General features: G+C 48.3%; 1 protein-coding gene across 7 annotated transcripts in view; it reads right to left on the minus strand.

Annotated features, from left to right (window-relative positions):
- Positions 1-17,468, minus strand: part of SLC37A3 (solute carrier family 37 member 3) — a 141,127-nt gene that overhangs the window by 89,154 nt on the left and 34,505 nt on the right. For all 7 annotated transcript variants that reach the window (XM_069227890.1, XM_069227887.1, XM_069227888.1 and 4 more), the window contains exon 9: positions 10,591-10,775. In XM_069227890.1, the coding sequence (XP_069083991.1) occupies positions 10,591-10,775 (185 nt within the window). The remainder of the gene's footprint in view (positions 1-10,590; positions 10,776-17,468) is intronic.

Here is a 17,468-nt window from a genome sequence, read left to right on the forward strand (position 1 = left end):
AGGACGCCAACAAGCCTTGCTAGTCGCAAATCGTGCGTTTGGCGTTTTTGGACGCTGCCGGGGCCCAGGAGGGACCAGGAGGTCGCAAATTGGACCTGAAGAGAGAGGGGACGTCGAGCAAGACAAAGAGCCCTCACTGAAGCAGGTAGCACCCGGAGAAGTGCCAGAAACAGGCACTACGAGGATGCGTGAAACGGTGCTCGCCGAAGTTGCACAAAGGAGTCCCACGTCGCCGGAGACCAACTTAGAAAGTCGTGCAATGCAGGTTAGAGTGCTGTGGACCCAGGCTTGGCTGTGCACAAAGGATTTCCGCCGGAAGTGCACAGGGGCCGGAGTAGCTGCAAAGTCGCGGTTCCCAGCAATGCAGCCCAGCGAGGTGAGGCAAGGACTTACCTCCACCAAACTTGGACTGAAGAGTCACTGGACTGTGGGGGTCACTTGGACAGAGTCGCTGGATTCGAGGGACCTCGCTCGTCGTGCTGAGAGGAGACCCAAGGGACCGGTAATGCAGCTTTTTGGTGCCTGCGGTTGCAGGGGGAAGATTCCGTCGACCCACGGGAGATTTCTTCGGAGCTTCTGGTGCAGAGAGGAGGCAGGCTACCCCCACAGCATGCACAAGCAGGAAAACAGTCGAGAAGGCGGCAGGATCAGCGTTACAGAGTTGCAGTAGTCGTCTTTGCTACTATGTTGCAGGTTTGCAGGCTTCCAGCGCAGTCAGCAGTCGATTCCTTATCAGAAGGGGAAGAGGGAGATGCAGAGGAACTCGGATGAGCTCTTGCATTCGTTATCTGAAGTTTCCCCAGAGACAGAGACCCTAAATAGCCAGAAAAGAGGGTTTGGCTACCTAGGAGAGAGGATAGGCTACTAACACCTGAAGGAGCCTATCAGCAGGAGTCTCTGACGTCACCTGGTGGCACTGGCCACTCAGAGCAGTCCAGTGTGCCAGCAGCACCTCTGTTTCCAAGATGGCGGAGGTCTGGAGCACACTGGAGGAGCTCTGGACACCTCCCAGGGGAGGTGCAGGTCAGGGGAGTGGTCACTCCCCTTTCCTTTGTCCAGTTTCGCGCCAGAGCAGGGGCTAAGGGGTCCCTGAACCGGTGTAGACTGGCTTATGCAGAATTGGGCACATCTGTGCCCAAGAAAGCATTTCCAGAGGCTGGGGGAGGCTACTCCTCCCCTGCCTTCACACCATTTTCCAAAGGGAGAGGGTGTCACACCCTCTCTCAGAGGAAGTTCTTTGTTCTGCCATCCTGGGCCAGGCCTGGCTGGACCCCAGGAGGGCAGTTGCCTGTCTGAGGGGTGGGCAGCAGCAGCAGCTGCAGTGAAACCCCAGGAAGGGCAGTTTGGCAGTACCAGGGTCTGTGCTACAGACCACTGGGATCATGGGATTGTGCCAACTATGCCAGGATGGCATAGAGGGGGCAATTCCATGATCATAGACATGTTACATGGCCATATTCGGAGTTACCATGGTGAAGCTACATATAGGTAGTGACCTATATGTAGTGCACGCGTGTAATGGTGTCCCCGCACTCACAAAGTTCAGTGAATTGGCTCTGAACAATGTGGGGGCACCTTGGCTAGTGCCAGGGTGCCCACACACTAAGTAACTTTGCACCTAACCTTTACCAGGTAAAGGTTAGACATATAGGTGACTTATAAGTTACTTAAGTGCAGTGTAAAATGGCTGTGAAATAACGTGGACGTTATTTCACTCAGGCTGCAGTGGCAGGCCTGTGTAAGAATTGTCAGAGCTCCCTATGGGTGGCAAAAGAAATGCTGCAGCCCATAGGGATCTCCTGGAACCCCAATACCCTGGGTACCTGTAAGGAAATGCCTCCTTGGCATGGTTGCCCCCTGACTTTTTGCCTTTGCTGATGCTATGTTTACAATTGAAAGTGTGCTGAGGCCTGCTAACCAGGCCCCAGCACCAGTGTTCTTTCCCTAACCTGTACTTTTGTATCCACAATTGGCAGACCCTGGCATCCAGATAAGTCCCTTGTAACTGGTACTTCTAGTACCAAGGGCCCTGATGCCAAGGAAGGTCTCTAAGGGCTGCAGCATGTCTTATGCCACCCTGGAGACCTCTCACTCAGCACAGACACACTGCTTGCCAGCTTGTGTGTGCTAGTGAGGACAAAACGAGTAAGTCGACATGGCACTCCCCTCAGGGTGCCATGCCAGCCTCTCACTGCCTATGCAGTATAGGTAAGACACCCCTCTAGCAGGCCTTACAGCCCTAAGGCAGGGTGCACTATACCATAGGTGAGGGTACCAGTGCATGAGCATGGTACCCCTACAGTGTCTAAACAAAACCTTAGACATTGTAAGTGCAGGGTAGCCATAAGAGTATATGGTCTGGGAGTCTGTCAAACACGAACTCCACAGCACCATAATGGCTACACTGAAAACTGGGAAGTTTGGTATCAAACTTCTCAGCACAATAAATGCACACTGATGCCAGTGTACATTTTATTGTAAAATACACCACAGAGGGCACCTTAGAGGTGCCCCCTGAAACTTAACCGACTGTCTGTGTAGGCTGACTAGTTCCAGCAGCCTGCCACACCAGAGACATGTTGCTGGCCCCATGGGGAGAGTGCCTTTGTCACTCTGAGGCCAGTAACAAAGCCTGCACTGGGTGGAGATGCTAACACCTCCCCCAGGCAGGAGCTGTGACACCTGGCGGTGAGCCTCAAAGGCTCACCCCTTTGTCACAGCCCAGCAGGGCACTCCAGCTTAGTGGAGTTGCCCGCCCCCTCCGGCCACGGCCCCCACTTTTGGCGGCAAGGCTGGAGGGAACAAAGAAAGCAACAAGGAGGAGTCACTGGCCAGTCAGGACAGCCCCTAAGGTGTCCTGAGCTGAGGTGACTCTGACTTTTAGAAATCCTCCATCTTGCAGATGGAGGATTCCCCCAATAGGGTTAGGATTGTGACCCCCTCCCCTTGGGAGGAGGCACAAAGAGGGTGTACCCACCCTCAGGGCTAGTAGCCATTGGCTACTAACCCCCCAGACCTAAACACGCCCTTAAATTTAGTATTTAAGGGCTACCCTGAACCCTAGAAAATCAGATTCCTGCAACTACAAGAAGAAGGACTACCTAGCTGAAAACCCCCTGCAGAGGAAGACCAGAAGACGACAACTGCCTTGGCTCCAGAAACTCACCGGCCTGTCTCCTGCCTTCCAAAGATCCTGCTCCAGCGACGCCTTCCAAAGGGACCAGCGACCTCGACATCCTCTGAGGACTGCCCCTGCTTCGAAAAGACAAGAAACTCCTGAGGACAGCGGACCTGCTCCAAGAAAGGCTGCAACTTTGTTTCCAGCAGCTTTGAAAGAACCCTGCAAGCTCCCCGCAAGAAGCGTGAGACTTGCAACACTGCACCCGGCGACCCCGACTCGGCTGGTGGAGATCCAACACCTCAGGAGGGACCCCAGGACTACTCTGATACTGTGAGTACCAAAACCTGTCCCCCCTGAGCCCCCACAGCGCCGCCTGCAGAGGGAATCCCGAGGATCCCCTGACCGCGACTCTTTGAATCCAAAGTCCCGACGCCTGGGAGAGACCCTGCACCCGCAGCCCCCAGGACCTGAAGGACCGGACTTTCACTGGAGAAGTGACCCCCAGGAGTCCCTCTCCCTTGCCCAAGTGGAGGTTTCCCCGAGGAATCCCCCCCTTGCCTGCCTGCAGCGCTAAAGAGATCCCGAGATCTCTCATAGACTAACATTGCGAACCCGACGCCTGTTTCTACACTGCACCCGGCCGCCCCCGCGCTGCTGAGGGTGAAATTTCTGTGTGGGCTTGTGTCCCCCCCGGTGCCCTACAAAACCCCCCTGGTCTGCCCTCCGAAGACGCGGGTACTTACCTGCAAGCAGACCGGAACCGGGGCACCCCCTTCTCTCCATTCTAGCCTATGTGTTTTGGGCACCACTTTGAACTCTGCACCTGACCGGCCCTGAGCTGCTGGTGTGGTGACTTTGGGGTTGCTCTGAACCCCCAACGGTGGGCTACCTTGGACCAAGAACTGAACCCTGTAAGTGTCTTACTTACCTGGTAAAACTAACAAAAACTTACCTCCCCCAGGAACTGTGAAAATTGCACTAAGTGTCCACTTTTAAAGTAGCTATTTGTCAATAACTTGAAGTATACATGCAATTTTTATGATTTAAAGTTCCTAAAGTACTTACCTGCAATACCTTCCGAATGAGATATTACATGTAGAATTTGAACCTGTGGTTCTTAAAATAAACTAAGAAAAGATATTTTTCTATACAAAAACCTATTGGCTGGATTTGTCTCTGAGTGTGTGTATCTCATTTATTGTCTATGTGTATGTACAACAAATGCTTAACACTACTCCTTGGATAAGCCTACTGCTCGACCACACTACCACAAAATAGAGCATTAGTATTATCTCTTTTACCACTATTTTACCTCTAAGGGGAACCCTTGGACTCTGTGCATGCTATTCCTTACTTTGAAATAGCACATACAGAGCCAACTTCCTACAGTACCTCAGTACCATATACTAGGGAATTATAAGGGTGTTCCAGTAAGCCAATGTAAATTGGTAAAATTCGTCACTAGCCTGTTAGTGACAATTTTAAATAAATGAGAGAGCATAACCACTGAGGTTCTGGTTAGCAGAGCCTCAGTGAGACAGTTAGGCACCACACAGGGAACACATACATGCACACCTATGAGCACTGGGGCCCTGTGTGACAGGGTCCCAGTGACACATACATATAGGCCACAACCTTATGAGCACTGGGGTCCTGACCAGCAGGGTCCCAGTGACACATAACAAACATACTGAAAACATAGTGTTTTCACCATGAGCACTGGGGCCTAGCCATCAGGATCCCAGTGAGACAGTGAAAACAGTGACAAACATTCTGACATACACTCACAAACAGGCCAAAAGTGGGGGTAACAAGGCTAGAAAGAGGCTACTTTCTCACACTCCACAACACCGGACCATCATACCTGAACAGCAGATTCAGCTTCTACACCCCCACTCGGCATCTCCGCTCCGCTAACCTCTCCCCTTTCCCCCGCATCCGACGCAAATCTTCCGGCAGCAGATCATTCTCGTACTTCGCCGCCAAGACCTGGAACATCCTCCCGCCGGGTCTACGACAGACCCAAGACCTTCTTTCGTTCAGAAAACTCCTCAAGACCTAGCTCTTCGAGCAGTAGCAGCACCCTCCCCCCTCCAGCGCCTTGAAACCCTCACCGGTATGTAGCGCGCTTTACAAATTGATTGATTGATTCACGACCAGACCTGAATTTTTATATATGTTTAGGCACCAGAATAAATATGACCAGGTAAGTACATTTTGCAGGAAAAAATCTTTACATGTCTCAAAACCAGTCACAGTGCATTTTTCAGATGTGGCAATGTTATCCTATGAAGGAAAAACAAGTACTGCATACAGACATAGTACAGCGACTTACGAGACCAATCTCCTGGACTTAAGGTAAGTATTGAGCAAGGGTCAAGGCCACACCAACAGGTCACACCGGGCGGCTGGGTGCAGAGGCGTAGAACGGCTTCAGGTGCCTAATGCAAGTCAAAGGGGATCTGTCCGGTTGAAAAAAGGCTGCAGGGTTGGACTGGGAGTCCAGTCAAGGTGAACCAACAAGTGGGTTTCAATCTTGAGATGTTTGGGGAAGTGGGGACACCTTGGGTCCACTTCTCCACAGGCCAGGGGTGACAGATGCAAGATCTTGAGGCATTGTATTTTCTTAACTGGGAGCACTCAGGGTTGAGGGGGCCTGCAGGCAGATGCTGCAGGTGGGTCGGTGAGTCCACAGTGGGCAAGTCCAAGGTGGGCTTTGTCTCTGGAGGGCCGAGGAACCAAGCAGGCACTGTTGGCCCACTGGAGCTCAGGCTAAGCAGCACGGGTGTAGTGGTGCTTTCAATTGTAGGTTTCCAGCGGTCCGGAGTTCTCGTAGTTCTCTTGAGGTGCCTGCAAGATGCAGGGAACCAGCTCCACTGCTCCATGGGAGTTCCTGGGTGTTTGTTGAAGGCAGGCAGTCCTCCCAGGCTATTGGATGCACAACAGCTTGCAGAATGAGAAGACTTTCGCACAGTTTGACAGGAGCAGCAGACAGGCCAGCAGGGCTGGGTCCAGGATATGCCCTTCTTACTCAATCTTTGCTTTTGAAGCTCTCAAGTGCCCTCCTCCTTCGTAGGTCAGCAGGAATCTGCTGTACTGGTGCCAGGAGCTCCCTTAAATACTGAACTTAGGGATGTTAGGGGAGTGTAGGGTAGTAGCCAATGGGCTATTTACTCTTGGGTATCACTACACCCCTATATGACCACTTCCTGTGGGAAGTGGGCATAACCCTGTCCCAGAGTTCCTAATTCTGCCAACACCAAGATTACAGATTTCTAAATGTGGTGCTGTGCCACTCTGGATGATGCTTCTGCAGTGCTGACGTCCCTTGCCGGTTGGTCAATCTCTGTGGGTTCAGTGTCCCGATTGGACCACTGCCAAGTCTTCACTGCTGCAAGGGGTCCGGTACCCCAGATATTGGTGTTGGGGTGCTCCTGGCAGGTTTAGTGTTTCGTTGGGGAGACAGGGATGACCTCTGAGTGCATGGAACACCTCCTCCTGGCTGGGGTGGGCAGTATTTTGGTGAACTGAAGCATGCATCTCTGTGCCTGCAGGAAAGTAGCTCTGCTACTTCAAGGCTTTTGGAGGATTAACAGCTCCAGGACGAGTAGTCTCTGTCGCAGTTGTTGGGGACATCTGGCAGGCTGGCAGGGCTGGTGCCAAATCAGTTGCTGCTCCTCAGTTTTTGCAGCTCTTTAGTGTCCTTTTTCTTCTCGAGTCAGTTGAATCGGAGTTCCTGGTGCCAGGGGGGCCACCTAAATACCAAACTTGGAGGAGTTAAGAGGAGTGAAGGGTAGTAGCCAATGTACTACTAACCTTTGGGTCACTACACCCCTATATGACCACGTCCTGAAGGACTGGGCATAACCTGTCCCAGAGTGCCTAGTTTCACCAAAAACAAGATGGTGGAATCCTTCTTTCATGGAGCACATCAGACTGCCCACCTTAGGGGTTTGGCTGGCCTGAAGGTGCAACACCTCTACTTCCCAACTAATGTTCTGGCTGCCCTGGTGCCAAATGGGCCTCAGGGCGGTGGGCGGCATCTTCCAGGTTTGCTGGAAACCAGAGATCGCATATCAAAAGGCGGCAGGGACTTTGAAGTGCCTGGCATTGATATGCAGACTTACTAGCCATTCTGCTGGACGAGGTGATAACACCTTCTTCTAGAAAAGGCATAGTTTCTGCTCTCTGAGAACACGGGCTCTCACCTCCAGGGGGATCAAAGACTCGTCTGTGGTGGCAGGCTGGACTCTACCAGTCAGCTAGTGCAGCAGACGACTACTAGGTTTTAAGGGGTACCTCTAAGATGCCCACCGGGTGCATGCATTAATAAATCCATCACTGGAATCAGTGAGGGTTTATTAATATGAGGGGTTTGATATCAACCCCCTTTGGTTTCAGTGAAGCCATCACGAAGATGAGGAACTCTTAATCATCAATACCCAGTACATATACATACGATAGCTTCCCAGTTTACTCGTAATGTCTAAGAATCGACCCTTGACATCACAGGGGCATATCTGCTAGGGCAGACATGTCTACACATGTAATATAATGCTCCCTGCCTTAGGGCTGCAAGGCCTGCTGTAGGGGTAACTGACATATAATCCACGCAGTGATAGGTGACAGGGCACACAGTGTTTTCACTTTTAGCTGCACCAAGACTTGCAGCCTGCAATGGTAGTCCGCATGTGCTATGTGAGGGGTCCCTGAGGGTAACACAATACGTGCTGCAGCCCTTGGGACCCTCTTTGGTACCCATGCCCTAGGTACCAGGGATACCATTTACTAAGGACTTAGGGGGGGCACAGGCTTTGCAAACATGAGAACAATTGTACAGTTTTAGGGAAAGAGATCTGGCACTGAGAACCTGGTTAGCCGGAACCCAATGCACTTTCAGTCAAAATTGCATCGTGTACCAGTCAAAAGGTGGGGGTGACCAGGTCAACAAGGGGCACTTTCCTATACTGAGAAGCAAGGGGAACCAGGAGAAATGTACCAATCCATGCTTACTAAACAGGAACCGACATTTGATATGTATATTTGGCAGCACTCTTCCTCTTAGCTACTTGATTCCCAACCTATTTAGGCTCTCTGTAGCCCAATTTGTTCAGATTCTTGAATCTTTTGCATTCTGCACTGGATACTGTGGTTTTGATGGCCAGCATGATGTACACTCCTATAGTGTCCCATCATCCTACAAAATTTCACATCGACCTTCAATCTGGAGCTCTGTATCCGTGAAGTTGATAGCTGCAGGGAAGCAGAACTCGTCCTAAACCTCATGGTCAGCAGATTGTGCTCCCTGCACCAAACTGCAGGTAGGGAGGTGGGCAACGGCATCAGAGGAGAGAAAAAAGGTGCCGGATCTGTGGATCCTCAACAGTACTCAGTGTGGCAACTGTGTGAATACGTGACAGATCCGCAAATCCAGACCCCAATTAAAAATACACCCACTCACAGACCCACAAAACCACTACCATACCAAGACAGACCCGCTCGGCTGATCACATACCCACTTTTACCCCTACTGACCCACTCATCCACCCACATAGCCACTCGCACCCCCACTGACAAACCCATTCACACACAATCACAGACCCACAGCATAGGACTAGGAGGTGGGGGGTGGGAAGAGGGTGTTTGGGGGGGGGGGGGGGGGGGGGAGAGAGAAGGAGGTTTGGCTGCAGGGAAAGATTGGCCGCAGGGCTTGGCAGCTGGTCAGGCCATGCGGCCAGCCCTACGCCACACAAGCAGAAGGTTATGTGTAGTATGAGGTTGGCTGCATGCAGAGGCTTGGCATGTCACCAGTCCCTGCGGTCAACCCCCTGCTGCTCACGGCCAAAGACAGTGATTGGCGGTGGTTGGATTAACATATGGCAATTAAATATTACATAATGTTTAAAATAGAAAAAAAAAAAAAAACTAGAAATTCACTGAACAAAACAAGTTACAAGGATGTTACTTAGGTTCAAGTTTTACACACAAAACCATAGAAATTCAGCAGTTAGTTACCCTTATATCAAGAAACTAACTCCTGCCCTCGCCATGCACTGCTTTATCACCCCACATATTACATCAGCCATGACATCTTCTATGACATTGATGAGAAAACTGCATGGCGGGGCGCAAGTTATAGCTACCTTAGGCCACAAGTTTTAGTTTCTTGAGATAACTGTTGAATTTCTACAGTTTTTTGTGATTAAAATCTTAACTGTAACGTCCGTGTAACTTTCAGTTTTTTCAGTGAATTTACATATATGTATACAGGGATCAGTGAGTAACGAAATGTCAGCAGAATTACTCGAACAGGTACATGTGGAGATTGTTTAACTACTCATACAGGTATGGGCATGCAGAGATTAGAGAGTACGGTCATGGTACGGAGTAAGTAGAATTACTCAACATGGGCCTGCACACGCTATTTCATACTGTCATGGGACAGTCAGCATAGCTGTCGGTCATTACATGCAGAAGTATAGGGCACTTGTTGGCAAAGTCAGCTGGTGTGTGTGTGTGTGTGTGTGTGTGTGTGTGTCATCACAGGCCAACAAACACTGCAATTGAACATCAACACTAAAAGACTGTTTGGGAAGCCCAGTACATGGCACAGTAACAGGAGTAGTACATCACGAAGGACCAATACCAGACGTTTATGAAAGAAAGTAGTAGGATCTGTGTTAAGAGGTTTACTGCTAAGATTCTGAAATGTAAAAAAAAAAACAAATCAAAACAAATCTTATCAACTCTGGAGTTCCTGTTATTCGTACTTTCTTAATTGGAAAAAGTGTTTTGGAAAGCTAGGTAATGAAAGGTACTAGAGTTTGACAGTTTACGAATGAAACACATGCCCTGTATTAACTTTAAGCAAATAGGTTCATCTGAAAACCATGCCAATATGTTTAACTATTCCCCATTTCTGAAGCCAGCACCAATATTCAGTTGATTTAGATGGATTCTCTGGACAAATGATAAGCCTGGTTTTACACAGTATGATTCAACTCTTCATCCATTATGGGTACAGACAACTGGGTTCAAGGTTTTACTTATTGTAAGGCTCCCATAGGAGAGAAACAATGAGTGGTCACCTTTTTGGAATTTACACAATCAATACTATGTTTACCTTGGGTAATCTTTTTCATTTGCCAAACCTGTAGGTCTCACACCAACACTCGAGCCAAAATCCCTTAACGAGGGCATAGAAAAAGAATAGACAAACACTGCACTGAGAGTTTCTTATCACAATCAAATAATCTCACTTCCACATGTTGAGGGAAATGCTACAAACAACACTACCTACAATTGAACACTGAGAACAGCCACAACAGTCAGCCACAGAGTAGGCAGGCTAATATGTTTAGACCTCCCCACCGACAAATATCACACCATTACATTCACAGGGTTTGCATTTCCTCTGCAAGCATTTTGAAGAGTACAACATCACACATCTTCTTTCAGACAATACTCACTGGAATCACTCCTGGTAAACAGAAAGCCTGGAAGAAGCCAATTGCCCGTGGTTCTCGGACATGATCCTGTGCCTGAATGGAGTAACTTCTGTCATCTTCATCTTCTATATCGGAGTTGCTGATTAGCGGTCTGTGAGCATCCTCATCAGGACTGGTATTTTCCTCCTCTCCTGGTACAGCGAGACCTTTTGAAGACAACCACTATTACTCAACAGCAGGAATAAGTCTTCTTACAAATACTGAAAGTGAAGAGGCATACATACAGCACCCAGAAAGCGCATGTAAAGCGGGATGGCCAAACAAGGATAATTAAAATTTATGTTTCTGAATGTACATCATCCCTGTTCTGGCCACACGTAGGACTCAGGCTGTGCGCCTCTGGGCTAGGCTCTAGAACTAAAAGCTGCTATAGACTTGAGTCGACTCCAGCTCCTCACCCCTTGCCCCCTAAAATTTTCAGAACCTGGATGCAATATTTTATTATTGTGTGTCATTTTATTATTGTGTGTCATTTTATGTATGTGATATGCGTCACAAAAAGGGTTTAGGTGGTGGCAACCATTCAAATTGTTCTTTTGTACAACATCTGTTAGTCTTTTTATGTTTGACAATTTGATGTAAATATTTGATTGAATTCTCATGACATTTGATAATTAAATGGTGGGAACGGTAATCCATTTGCGCTACCACAAATGTTAAAAAAAAAAAAAAATTGTTATGAAATTGGTTTCAGCTTTGGCTCATTTTTCTTCTTTGTTGATATGTGCACTTTAGACACTATTTATAAGGAACTTATAGGGAAGTTAAATATGTTGACTAGGGTGGCCCAAAGCTCAACCTGTGCAGGGGTGCAGCTTAATCAGCGAGACTTGGGTCTTGGACTTGGAGGGGATTGATGACTATGTGGCACAGCACCCATGAGAGGTTAAAACCTTGATGGTGCATCTCTCTGAATTTTATTTTATTTATTTTTTAAAATTTGGACACGTGGATTTTAATCCAATAAATATTTTGGGAAATTGTGCGATCAAATAAACTGCTAATCCGCAAATCTGTTTCATAGTTTTGCTGCTGATACAACCCAGTCCCTTACCTGGAGGAAGGTCTGCGCTGACAGAGTGAATTTTACTTAGTCAGTATCAAACTAGCGGTCTGCCCACCTCTAAATTGGGCAGGCAGACCTGGAGTTGGCCAGGAGGATACTTCTAGGAAGATGGCTTTTTGATATGGTGTACCAAAATGAGGCATACTATGCAAGAGTCCAGGGATTCCCTTGTAAGTGGACAGACGCTTGTTCTAGCGATCCCAAGGTGCTCTTAGGGGGTAGTGTGGTGGCGCATCCTTAGGCTTGTCAAGGAGGAGTATTAGGCATTTGCTGCATGAAGTCAATAAATGATACACACAAGTCAATAAGGAGATCCACACCAATTTATAAATATAACACTTTTCTTTATATAATTTTAGGCACCAAGATCACGATCAGGTTTAAGTACATTTCGAGTTAAGAATTTTTACAGGTTTGAAAAATAACCAGTACAATTTCTGAAGTGGTAATGTTATCCCATGGAGGAAAGGCATATACTACATAGAGGGACTTTACAGCAACTTACAGGACCAATCTTCTGGACTTAGGGTGAGAATGGGGCAGGGTCCAAGGCAGCACCAAGAGATCACCTCAGGAAGTACTGGGGATCCGGGTGCAGAGGCGCTTTTCAGCGTCAGGGTTTTAAACTGGATGCACTTCAACGGTAGCCAGTGAACCTGCACCAAAGACCAGACGCAGAGCATGATTCAGGGCGGGAGAGCAGTCTGGCAGCTGCATTTTGAGAAAGCTGTAATTTTTTTATGACGGATTTATTGGCAACCAAATAAAGAATATTACAATACTTCAGGCAGGACAGTATGACAGCCTGGACGATGGTTTGGCGGGATAGAAAGTAAAAATAAATAAATAAATAAATAAATAAAAAAAATAAAAAGAATTGGTCTGAGGCATCTCAGGGGACCGAAACAAGAGCCAGACACCGATTTGGTTTGAGCCTCAAAAGCCAGGGTGTTGTCCATCCATACACCAAGGTTTTTTTAATACAAGTCTTGGGTTTAGTTGGAGGCCTTAGAAAAGAGGGCCACCAGTGATCGTCCCAAGAGAGAGTGCTTGCCTAGGAGAAGAATCTCAGTCTTATTGTCGTTAAGGCAAAGGCAGTTGTCAGTCATCCACTGAGCCATTGCAATTTGGCCTTGCCTTGTCTGGAGAAGGATTGCTTGACATAGAAAGTGCAAGCAGAGTATCGTCTGCATTTGAAATCAGTGTGAGCCCAGCAGATTTCACCGCCTGAGATAGAGGCTGAACATATATGTTAAACAATGTGGGGTTTAACAATGAGCCTGAGGGACGCCATACCGGAGCACATGGGATTGAGAACTGTACGGAGGGGAAACAACCTGGAAAAAGTGCTCAGAGAGAAAGGAGGCAAACCAAGAAAGCCAACGACTCCTATGCCAATGTTTTGAAACCAAGCGAGTAAGATTTGATGGGACATTGTAACAAATGCAGCGCCATGATAGAGTATAATCAAGGCTGATCTGCGTTCATTCAGGGCACTACGAAGAAGCCCAGAGAAAGTGCAGATTCCATGCTGTGCACAGGTTGGAAGCCATTTTGAGAGGTATCCAAGATGCAACTCTCCTCTACAAAGCTAGTTAGAATGTCGCTCTAACTTTTGCAAGAAAGGGAAGAAGAGAAATAGGACAACATTTTTAGGCTTAGAAGCATCTAGAGACTGTTTAAGTAGCGGAATTACTTGAGCATGTTTTTAAGAGCCTGGTTCGAAGGAGATGAACAAAGATTAATCACGTCAGGACTAGGGGTAAAAAGCTGTTCCTGAAGTTTAACTAAAATATCTGGCTCAAGTAAATCAACCGGAGATCTGGATTTCACTTGGCCACAGAGAGTAAAGAGGGTGGGCAGAGCTAATGGAGGAAACGAGCTGAGCAGGGCTGTTGAAGCTACATCCGCTACCTGCGTTGTGGCCGTCAAAGCCATGTCAGCTGCCAGCATCCCGGTCCCCACCATGAACACGGATGTAGCTACTGGGCTACTTACCACTGGGGTCACTATGCCTTTTATATGATCACTTCCTGTGGGAAGTAAGCATAACCTTGTCCGAGAGCTCCTGTTCTGCCATCATCAAGATCACTTTCAAATTCCGTGTCGACATCAGGTAGTTCACCTTAGGGTTCGAACAGACCTAATTTTCCCACCTGTCCAGGTGCAGAATAGGCCCATAGGGTATGGGGGTCAGCATCTCCCCACCTCTGAGGAAAGCCAGATTTGCATACCAAAGGCAGTGGGCTCTTTGAAAGCCTCTGCCTTGAAATGCTAATTCACAGGTCATCCTGTTGGGAAAGTTGTGTAACACCCCTGCCAGAGCAGGTTTTATTCCTGACTGCCCGAGAGCGAAGGCACTAGCACCTGGGGTCAGAAACTAGGTCTGTTGGCGAAGGCTGGTTGTAAAGAAATGGCTCCCTGTTGCAGTTACCCCCCCACTTTTTGCCTGATACTGATGCTGACTTGACTGAGAAGTGTGTTGGGACCCTGCTAACCAGGACCCAGCACCAGTGTTTTTTCACCTAAAATGTACCATTGTCTCCACAATTGGCACAACCCTGGCATCCAGATAAGTCCCTTGTAACTGGTACCCCTTGTTCCAAGGGCCCCGATGCCACCCTAGGGACCCCTCACTCAGCACAGACACACTGCTTGCCAGCGTGTGTGTGCTGGTGGGGAGAAAATGACTAAGTCGACATGGCACTCCCCTCAGGGTGCCATGCCAGCCTCACACTGCCTGTGGCATAGGTAAGTCACCCCTCTTGCAGGCCTTACAACCCTAAGGCAGGGTGCACTATACCACAGGTGAGGGCATATGTGCATGAGCACAATGCCCCTACAGTGTCTAAGCAAACCCTTAGACATTGTAAGTGCAGGGTAGCCATATGAGTATATGGTCTGGGAGTCTGTCAAAAACGAACTCCACAGCTCCATAATGGCTACACTGAATACTGGGAAGTTTGGTATCAAACTTCTCAGAATAATAAACCCACACTGATGCCAGTGTTGGATGGAGGATTCCCCCAATAGGGATAGGAATGTGACCCCCTCCCCTTGGGAGGAGGCACAAAGAGGGTGTAGCCACCCTCAGGGCTAGTAGCCATTGGCTACTGCCCTCCCAGACCTTAACACACCCCTAAATTCTGTATTTAAGACCTGTTAACCAGCACACTAGTAGTTGGTAGGTTTTTTCAGGGGGAGCTTCTAAGGTGCCCTCTGAGTGCAAGTATTAATAAATCCATCACCGGAATCAGAGAGGGTTTATTAATACAATATGTTTGATACCAAACATCCCTATTTTCAGTGAAGCCATCATGTAGCTGGGGAACTCATACTGACCAGTGTTCACCACATGTACTTAGAATGGCTCCCCTGATCACTTACTAGGTCTAAGAATTGACAAAGACATAGCAGGGGCATATCTGCTCTTGCAAAAACGTCCACACTTTTAATATAATGCACCCTGCCTTTAGATTGGAAGGCCTGCTGTAGGGGTGACTCACATATATTGCATGCAGGCAGTGTGCCATGTCATGTTTTCATATTTATCTGCACCAAGACACCCAGCCTGCAGCAGCAGTCTGCATGAGCTAGGTGAAGGGTCCCTTAGGGTGGCACAATATGTGCTGCAGCCCTCAGAGACATGGGGTACCATTTACTAGGGACTTAAACAGGTGTCAAAAGTATTGCCAATTGGTGACCAATAGCGCAGTTTTGGGGAGAGAACACTGGCACTGGGTACCTGGTTAGCAAGAACCCACTGCACTTCAGTCAAAGTCGCATCAATCAATCAAGGATTTATAGAGTGCACTAATCACCCGTTAGGGTCTCAAGGCGCTGGGGGGGGTGGGGGGGGGGGGAGGGGGGGCTACTGGTCGTAGAGCCATGTCTTGTGGCATTTATTGAATGTCAAGAGGTCTTGGGTCTGGCGAAGGTGGAGCGGTTAGGAGTTCCAGGTCTTGGCGGCCAGGTGAGAGAAGGATCTTCCTCCTGCGGTGGTGCGGCGGATGGAGGCGAGGGCGAAGCTGGCGGAGCGAAGATTGCGGGTGGGGGTGTGGAAGGTGAGTCTGTCATTGAGGTAGGCTGGGCCTGTGTTACATCAAATACCAGGCAAAAAAGTAGGCGGACTACTGCAACAAAAGCCCAGTCTCCTACAGTACTCCATTGCCTTTGCGACGTATTACCCTCTCTACCAAATTTTAAATCAGTCCTCATATATCTTCAAGTTTCTAATAAAAAATAAAAAAAGGACAAGTTACACCCTTCCATTAGTGAAATGAGAATGCTGAGAAAAATACAAATAAAGCAGACCCAACTCATGGCTCCCATATCCAACTACCATGCCAAGAATGTATTTTTCTGTGCACATGTTTTAGAGAGAAAGCACAGGCACCTTGAAAGCCAATAAAAAAGAAAAATGACAAAATCTGGGGTGACCATACAGAAAAAGGTAAATTTGTGTAGCATTTTTAATAGGTGGTTCCAACTAGCCTCCTTGCTGGCTCCAGAGAGAATAAGTCAATGACAAAAAATAAATAAATAAACTGATCAATAGCTCCAGTAGGGAAACAACCAGCTCATTGAGCAGAGTGTTTCTGTTAAAAAATAGTGCCATGAGAAACGGTGCTCCCTTAAATTGTAGCTATCTAAATATACCATAGCAGCATTTACAAATTAGGAAGCGGTTTTGGGAAAGTTTGGTTTTTAAGAATTCCCCACTTGCCCTTGGGAGCTCTGGCCAATAAGTATTCTGGTGTTTATTGGCATTCTATTTTTGCTGTAGACCCAGTATTGTATTCAGAGGGCTCTCACTTGTTTAGGAACTAGTCAAGATATTAGTAAAGTCATAGTACATATTTTCCTTGATCTTGATGAAATAATCAAAAACTACACAGTCTCTTGATACAAATAGTGGTACATGGAACCTCTGCAACTAAGAATGTGCAATACTACAAACCTTGTAATCTAAATTATCACACCAGTTTACATTTCTACATTATTTTGCAAGCGCTTCTTGTGGGAAGCTGGCTCGCGATATGCTGCACTAAAATGAGGTACACCAAGAAGAGAGTTCAGGCAACCCTTACATGTTCAAACTCAAAGTGGGGCTCGAGTTCTTAGTGTCTGTGAAGGGAGCTGGGATGCACTGTCGGTTGATCTGGACCTGGGCAGTGGGGCTCGAGGGCAGTGGTCCTTGGTCCAGCGGGTTGCGGCAGTAAGAGGCACTCGGTTTTGTGAGCCAACAGAAAAAGGCTCCAGGCAGGGACTGGAGTCTGTCTTGCAGAAATAAAGGGTCAGCTCAAGTCTCGGGGGTCTCTGGGTGCTAGAGACACTGCTTATACCCTTGGACTCAGGATGTGGGGCTCGGGTACAGAGGTGCTTTGACGTGTTGGGCCACGGCAGTCAGAGACACTTGTCTCAGGGGACGACCTGGAGCTGGGGACACAATAGGGCAGCTGGGCCACTCTGGATGATAGCTTCTGCAGTGCTGACGTCCCTCTTCGGTTGTTTGATCTCTGTGGGGTCAGTGTCCAGACTGGACCACCGACAAGTCTTGGCTGCTGCAAGGAGACCAGTACCCCAAATATTGGTGCTAGGGTGCTCCTGGCAGGTCTAGTGACTCGCTCTGGAGACATTAGTGAGCACGGAACACCTGTTCCTGGGTGGCTGCTGCATCAATGAGGTTGGGAGGTCAGCAGTTTGGTGAGCTGGAGCTTGCGTCTCGGTGCCTGCAGGAAAGTAACTCTGCTACTCCACAGGAGATGCTGGC

Source organism: Pleurodeles waltl, chromosome 4_1 (genome assembly GCF_031143425.1).
Source record: "Pleurodeles waltl isolate 20211129_DDA chromosome 4_1, aPleWal1.hap1.20221129, whole genome shotgun sequence".
NCBI classification, from domain to species: domain Eukaryota; kingdom Metazoa; phylum Chordata; class Amphibia; order Caudata; family Salamandridae; genus Pleurodeles; species Pleurodeles waltl.